Source organism: Physeter macrocephalus, chromosome 4 (genome assembly GCF_002837175.3).
Source record: "Physeter macrocephalus isolate SW-GA chromosome 4, ASM283717v5, whole genome shotgun sequence".
In the NCBI taxonomy this organism is placed as follows: Eukaryota; Metazoa; Chordata; class Mammalia; order Artiodactyla; family Physeteridae; genus Physeter; species Physeter macrocephalus.
In genome coordinates, this window is record NC_041217.1 from 102102081 (window position 1) to 102110655 (window position 8575).

Consider the following 8575-nt stretch of genomic DNA (forward strand, 5'->3'; position numbering starts at 1 on the left):
TAATTGCTTCACAATACTGTGTTAGTTTCTGCTGTATAACAAAGTGAATCAGCTGTATGTATACATACATCCCCATATCCCCTCCCTCTTGCGTCTCCCTCCCACCCTCACTATCCCACCCCTCTAGGTGGTCACAAAGCATGGAGCTGATCTCCCTGTGCTGATGTCCCTGTGCTATGCAGCTGCTTCCACTAGCTATCTATTTTACATTTGGTAGTGTATATATGTCAATGCTACTCTCTCACTTTGTCCCAGCTTACCCTTCCCCCTCCCCGTGTCCTCAAGTCCATTCTCTACATCTGCGTCTTCAGTCCTGTCCTGAAGCAGTTCATGTTTGAGAGCCTCAAATTTTTTTCCAAGAAGAGACAAAAATCTGCTTAAGGAGAGAAGCCAGGAATGCTAAACACCCTGCAATGCATAAAACCACCCTAACTCCCTAAAGAAAGAGTAGACTGAAGAAGCAAGTCTCAAGGTATGGTACCTGGGGATCTATGAGCTCTACAACATACTAGCTAATTTCAAAATAATATTAAGACATTATGTGCATTTTTCATTATCCCAGAACTGTGGAGTGGAATTTTCCAGGGACTAAATGATATGTGATGATTTCACTCTTAAGATTAATGGGGTGTACACATATGTATTCTCATTTTTTAATTTTCTTAGTTTTAATTTATAATCAGTAAATATTAATAGATAACCCATGTAAAAGTTCTTGGGGTCCTCAAGAATTAAGACTGTAAAGGAGCCCTAAGACCAAAAAATTTGAGAATCACTGCACTAGTGAATTCTGTAAGGATATTCTAAATTTTTAATCTTTGCAAATAACCACTTTTTGTTTGTTCCTCTCTAATGAACAGCAATAAAACTCTTGAAACAAAAAAATTGAAAAACATCATATTCTGCAGCCTGTTTTTGAAAAAGAAAAATCTAAGAGATGAATTTAGACATAAAGTGGAAAAGACTGAAAAAACAGAAAAGAGGACATTCAGGAGAAACTTGACTTGGGGAAGGATTCTATCCCCCTCAACAATTCTCATCAACCTAAAGGAAGAAGAGTGCCCATTGTTTTCATTATAATCTAGAAACTTATTTTAGTTTTAGAAAGTTCCTAGAAGGTCATTTACTTCCTAGCTAATGGAAAAAAAAATAATCCCTCCTTATAATATCCCTAAATAGGATGATCATCTAGCCTCTGTTTAAACGCTTCCCTGAAAGGAGAATTCTCTATCTCACAACACCTAAACGCAATTTTATAAAACATTTAACAGGTTCACAAGGTTCGCAGACTACAAAGTTCCATTAACTACTTTATTAACCACTTATTTAAAAGATTTTAAATGAGTGTGATGGAAACACTACTAAAATATTTTTCTTTTTCATTTCAAGTATGAAAAACATGCCTATTATTAGTCTTTCCTTTGTATAGCTCTTAGCAATGTTTTAATAAGAAGTGGTAAGTTTCTAAACTTGACCCTAGAACAAAATTTAGTACTTCTTAACCCTGGCTGCAAAATAAAATCAAGTGGGGAAAAAATTGTAAACACAAACGTATATAAAAGCCTGCACCAAATCTCTCAAATCAGAATCTCTAGGGTATGAGTTCTAAGAAACTGGTCTTGTTTGTTTTGGTTTGGTCTTTTGGTTTTTTATTGATAGCTCTATGGGTGCTTATCTTACATCAATTAGATCTATCAGCACTGGTCATCCCAAAACACCAAGGGCCAGTATTTTCAAATTTTAACTAAATATTGTTTTAAAAAATTCAACATCTGGTTCAGTAACACTTCTAAATATATTATACTCAACAGCGTACATGGCAGTTAACATGTCTGAAGTCATAATTATGAACAGGGCAAAATAATTTATTCATTCAGTATTAGACATACTCATCATCTGGAGAGGAAAGTTGTAGAGGATGTTTTTAGTGCATAGGTTTCATTACAGGTATACCTGATTCTCTTGTCCTATACAACAACTCTTCTGGGAAAAGATTCTGGAAAATAATACTAACCAATTACACTGCACCTAGAGTTTATAAAGTGCCTTCTCCTTTATTTTCCTTCTTGACCCTCCCAACAATCCTGTGAATAACACATGTGGGTAACATCCCCATTTTACAGGTAAAGAAACTAAAACTGCTGCAGATCTAGCAGATTAAACAAAGACCCCAATTTTCTGAGTATACATTCAGTACTTTCCAGTAGACACCTGTCTCTTTCCACTCCACCCCCCACTACAACTTAAAAAAAATGTGGGAGCTTTTTCTGCAATGTAAACTTCACTAGTAAGGGTAGAGAAAAACAAACATGCATCTTTAGTTTGTTTTTAGAACCTGACTGACCGAAACCAAACCAATTTGACCTGTTCTTGCTATGCCTGCTTTGGTCCACTTTTGTCCCCCTAATTTTTATTTTTTAATCAAACATTTTAGTCTGAGATAATTGTAGATTTATATGCAGTTGTAAGAAATCATAAATTCCATGTAACTCTTACCAAGTGGAAGCATCTTTGATGTAGCATTTTATACTACAGAGTAATATCACAACCAAAAATATTTGATACCAAGATACCAATATTTCCATCATCACAAGGATCCCTCACATTGCCCTGTACCCTTAATTTTTAAATCTTCATCTTAGGCAACATTTGGAAGTAAATACTCATTAAGTCCCTACTCAGTTCTATCCATTCAAAATAAGAGAACTGTCTGCATAAGCCATTAAAAAAAAAACCTTCGTGCTTCCCTGGTGGCGAAGTGGTTGAGAGTCCGCCTGCCGATGCAGGGGACGCGGGTTCGTGCCCCGGTCCAGGAGCATTCCGCATGCCGCGGAGCGGCTGGGCCCGTGAGCCATGGCCGCTGAGCCTGCGCGTCCAGAGCCTGTGCTCCGGCTGAGCCTGCGCGTCCAGAGAAGTGAGAGGCCCGCGTACCACAAAAAAAAAAAAAACCTTCATGTTACACAAAGTACTGGTTAGGATTGTCACCACATAATGTAAGATTCTTAAGCCACTACTACAATATCCTTTGCATATGGGATTTTTCAAGCTAAAACTGCAGTTCTAGTTTCATGAAACAAAAATTTTAACAGATATGCATACTGAATGATTCCATTATATAAAGTTCTACTCAAAATTAAAGTGAACAGTAATTAGGGAGAGGGAAGACTGAGAAAGGCTACATGTGAGCTTCCTAGAGAGAAGTATTCTACACCATGATAGGCTTATGAGAAACAGTTATATCCGTTTGTCAAAACCTTACTGGAATTAGGCAATGGTTTCTTAGATATGACATCAAAAGCACAAAAAAAGAAAAAGGGATAAATTAAACTTCATCAAAATTAAAAACTTCTGTGCTTCAAAGGACACCATCAAGTGAAAAGACAACCCACAGGAGAAAATACTTGCACATCATACATCTGATAAGGGACTTGTATCCAAAATATACAAAGAATGCTTACAACTCTCAGTAAAAAGAGAAATAATCCAATTTTTAAAAAAACAGGCAAAGGACCTGAATAGACAGTTCTTCAAAGAAGGTATATAACAGGCCAATAACTACAGAGTTTAAAACATGCTCAACAACATTACCATCGGGGCAATGCAAATCAAAACCACGATGAGATACCACTGCACACCCACTAGGATGATTATAATCAAAAAGACAGACAAGTACAAGCAAGGATGTGGAGAAACTGGAACCCTCATAGTTGCTGGTGAGGCTGTAAAAGGGTGCAGGGTCTTTGGAAAATGGCTTGGCATTTCCTCAAAATGTTAAACACAGAGGTATCACCTGACCCAGCAATTCCACTCCTAGCTACATACCCAAGAGAAATGGAAGCACGTGTCCATACAAACCCTGTGCATGTTATGTTTATAGTAGCATTATTAATAATAGCCAAAAAGTGGGAAAAAAACAATGTCAATCAACTGATGAATGAATAAACAAAATGTAGTATGTACATACAATGAAATATATTTTAGCCATAAAAAGGAAGTACTGATATGTGCTACAACATGGATGTTCTCTGAACACATGCTAGGTGGAAAGAAGCCAAACACAAAAGGCCACAAAAATGTATGAGTCCATTCATATGAAATGTCCAAGACAGACAAAATATAAACACAAAAAGTAGATTAGTGGTTGGCCGGGGTAGGGAGGAATGGAGAGTGACTACTAATGGATACAGACTTTCATTCTGGAGTAATAAAATGCTCTGAAATTAGATAATGGTGATGGTTGCACAACTCGGAATATATTAAAAACCACTGAATTATAACTTAAAAGGGTATATACATGTGAGTTATGTATATATGAATATAATACATGCATTATATCTCAATTAAGCTATTATTAAAAGTGTAGAGTTAAGATCTTCAAGATGTATAAATTTTCCCTCGGGCTTCCCTGGTGGTGCAGTGGTTGAGAGTCCGCCTGCCAATGCAGGGGACACGGGTTCGTGCCCTGGTCCGGGAAGATCCCACACACCGCAGAGCGGCTAGGCCCGTGAGCTATGGCCGCTGAGCCTGCGCATCCGGAGCCTGTGCTCCGCAACAGGAGAGGCCACAACATGGAGAGACCAGCGTACCGCAAAAAAAAAAAAAAAAAAAAATTTCCCTCAAAATACTTTAAAAAATAATAAAAACAAAGGAGTGGGGAGGGGGTAGAAGTACAGATGAAACAAGCATGGATACAAAACAGTTCATTATACTTCTGTTCACTTTGTATGTGTTTGAAATTTTATGTGTAAAAACAACAAAATAATTTTTTTTTAATAACAAGGTAAACTAATTTTCCTAAAATCCTTTTTTTTTTTTTTTGCGGTACGCGGGCCTCTCACTGTTGTGGCCTCTCCCGTTGCGGAGCACAGGCTACGGACGCGCAGGCTCAGCGGCCATGGCTCACGGGTCCAGCCGCTCCGCAGCATGTGGGATCTTCCCGGACCGGGGCACGAACCCGCGTCCCCCGCATCGGCAGGCGGACTCTCAACCACTGCGCCACCAGGGAAGCCCCTAAAATCCATTTTTGTTGTTTTTGACAAAGGAAAAAGAATCTTACATCTTAAAAAGACCAGAGACACTGATACCTTCATTATTCTTTTGCAATGTTATATGAAAACAGAGGAATGACAGAAGACATGACGTGTGGCAAAAATGAAGATTACTTCATCTTAAAAATGTACAGGGCTTCCCTGGTTGCGCAGTGGTTGAGAGTCCGCCTGCCGATGCGGGGGACGCGGGTTCGTGCCCCGGTCTGGGAACATCCCACATGCCGCGGAGCGGCTGGGCCCGTGAGCCATGGCCGCTGAGCCTGCGCGTCCGGAGCCTGTGCTCCGCAACGGGGCAACGGGAGAGGCCACAACAGTGAGAGGCCCGCGTACCGCAAAAAAAAAAAAAAAAAATGTACAAAAAGAATTTGACTCACCCTAGTTCAAAGATAGCTCTGAATCTCCTTAGTTCAAAGACAGTTCCTTAGTTCCTGTGGTTTCCATGGTTGATGGGTGTGACAATGCCTAATAAATGGATGCAATAATACTGTGCTGTCCAATACAGCAGCCACATATGGCCATTTAAATTTTAGTTTTAATGAAATAAATTAAATTATAAATTCAATTATCAGCCTCACCAGTTACATTTCTAGTGTTCAACACCACATTGGCCTATGGCTATCATACTGGATACAGCAGATATAGATAACTGCCATCACTGCAGAAAGTTCTATTGGATAACACTCCTCGAATACATAAAAAACATCCAAAGAGAAACTACCACATTCCAGTTTAGGATTGTTATACTGTTATTTTGCTGCAAGAAACAAATCTTGAAGAACAGGGGAAACAAAGCATAAAAATATCAACCAAGGAGTATCATTCACAGAAGTTTAGACTAACTAAAGCTGAAGTTAAATTTTACTTTCAGAACCACCAAGCTACAGATGTTGGCCATGGCAACTGCTCAGAGGCAAATTTCCCCATCTGTTAAAATAGATTATCACTATACTGCCAGTTTCCTAAAGTCAGATGTAAAGATTATGCTGAATTATAAAGCAAATTATCCTTTCAGTCAAAGATCTAATGAAAAGGTATATTTATAATCCATGACCTCAAAGACCTTATGACCCACAGCAAAATACACAGGATAAAATTCCTTTCCTAACTGAGCTTTGAGGTAACAGGCATAATTAAAAGCATAATTAAATATATTTTGTTTCATCTAGAAAAAAAGTTTAACCAGATGATTTCTATACTTCTAGTTCTAAAATTGTGTGTGCATTTCATCATGATAGGTATAGATTTCCGTTAATGCCCACTGACATGAATATGCAGTTATCAGGAAACAGGTGCATTCTTAATTCAAATACTTTAGAATATTTTTAGCACTTAAAAAAATGAAGGTGAGCAAATTTAAAATATGAATTCAAATAGATTTTTATATTAGGAACCTAAAAAAACAAGAAGTTTCACCTTGTATTCCCTTTGCAAGCTATCACTACAAATGCTTGGAGTGTGAATAACATTCCAAATATCAAGAATAGAAAAGACATTTAAAATCAGGTCTTTCCTTGCCAAAACTACTGGGCACTTAAAGCTGTTCGTCAAAATGGCTCCATTTAAAGCATTTCAAACCTCTGAAAAGGTCACTCAATAATTTAAGTACATTTTATTTTACCCACATTAAATACTTTTAAATTCACTGTCTTTGCAATCCACTGCTCAAAAAAGAAATTCTCAAGGGAGAATGAAAACATGGAAATTGAAACCAGCCTATAGGCAAAATGTACAGAAGGGTCACCTGGAATCAATCTGAAGGAGAAAGTTACTACTACCGGAGCATCTGGAGTCAAATTAAATCAGGCACTATTTACATATTTCTAGTTCTATACTGACCTCACATGGTGCTTTCTTACGTTATATACAGGCCTACCTAGGTTTATATATTTGAATTAGTAAATGGGTTCTATCTTTAACCAAACTTAAATGTTTTAAAGAATAGAATAGCATTCCATATCCCTTTACCCATTGTTCAGGAACCCTCACAATTCGTCAGATCACCCCGATAAATTCATCTGTTCCCTCTAGCTGCTTCCAAAGAAAAATTCTAGCAACCAAGGACGCCAGACTGTAAAACACATAGTTAAGAGTTCTGGCACTACTAAAACATGTTAAGAAATCTTGGCAAATTACTTAAAAATCCCTTCAACCGTAAGTACCTCAGTTGTAAAAATGAATACAATAATACAAATCTACATGCAAGCAGGCATACGAGTTAGATTTAATTAAACAGAAAACTGTCCCAAATTTTTGGTGGGCTCCGAATATAAGGTACCTCTCCCCCATCTCACACTTTCCCTTCCACTTCTTCCCCTTAAGCTTTCAGGGTTTGCTCTCACGTTCTACTTAGTGTTCCGCTTATCCTCCTACTCCATCCTGCCCTTCTACTCTAGCCCATACTCCAATTCCATACAATTCCACCACCCTCCGGTTTCAAGCTGCTACTTCCCTTTGCGGCCCCTAAGGTCCCAGGCAACCCCTGCACTCTGGTCCCCCCCATCTCCCTCAGTCCCCATTTCCTCACGGCTCCTCCCCTCGGTTCCCCACCCCCTCATCACCAGGTTCATCCTGCCCCTCCAACCGTCTCCCGCCCCCAGGTTCCTTCCTGCCCCTCCAAACACAGCTTCCCCGTCTCAACGTTTCATCTTGTTCCTCCAACGGACTTCCCCAACGCCCTGCTCGCTCCTTTAGTCCCTATTTTCTCCAACACCCAACTGACTACTCCTTTCCATCCATTCTTTACAATATATACATAAATGCAAGGCACCCCCATACGTACACTGGAGCCCCCACCCCCACCTCGAGCCTCCATCTTTCCCTTTTATACTTGCTTCCTTTCTTCCTCCTCCCCACCCCCTCCACCTCCTCCGGAAGAGCCTGGTTCCCAGGCCAAGGTCTCTCACCTCATTCGGTCACTTCAGTGGTGCCAACCGCTTCATACAGGAAAAAACAACCAATCACGACCCCGTGGGCGCTTCCCCTGCGAGTCCGAGCACTTACCGGGCACCCGCCCCACCGGGTACCCCGCACATACACACGCACAAACCGAGGTCCTGGGGACGAAGGTTGGGGGGGGGGTACAGTGAGCGTTCTTACACCGGCCTCAAAAACAACCCACTTCGCTACAACCCTTCGCCATTTTGGTTTCCCGCGGACTGCCGGTGCATTCTGGGAGCGCAGAGAGACTCCGGGGCCGAATGGCAGCTCTCCAGAGCCGCGAGGGGGCGGAGACTGCGTGGTGAGCGCGGAAGAACACCGCGCCCTGAGTCCCCGGCCGGGGCTGAACAAAGAAGGACTCTTTAACTTTGCGGTGGGAGTAAGTCCTTCCGCCGCCGGCGCTATCACAATAGTGAACGCTGAGCTCGGGAGCGTAGGGTGTCTTGCTGCTGTTTGTGTTGCAGAGGAAAGATTGTGTCCAACTTTCACACTGCATGTTCTGTTCCTGAGAAATGAGACGGTGCTCGCTACGTCTTGCCTTGCCAGTATCCTTTCTGTGGGGAAAATCTCTTATCTTCACCCTGAGACCT

The 8575-nt window shown here is 40.6% G+C and overlaps 1 protein-coding gene across 5 annotated transcripts in view; it reads right to left on the minus strand.

Moving 5' to 3' along the window:
- Positions 1-8247, minus strand: part of MTF2 (metal response element binding transcription factor 2) — a 92523-nt gene extending 84276 nt beyond the window's left edge. For 3 of the 5 annotated variants that reach the window (XR_003679566.2, XM_055084459.1, XM_055084458.1), the window contains exon 1: positions 7952-8203. Coding sequence is in view for 2 of the 5 variants with exons in the window: in XM_055084459.1 (XP_054940434.1) it covers positions 7952-7956 (5 nt within the window). In the remaining 3 variants the exon portion in view is untranslated. Of the gene's footprint in view, positions 1-5422; positions 5511-7951 lie in introns of all 5 variants that reach the window. The other 2 variants (XM_007110720.3, XM_007110719.2) reach the window with 2 other exon arrangements.
- Positions 8248-8575: the final 328 nt, after the last annotated feature.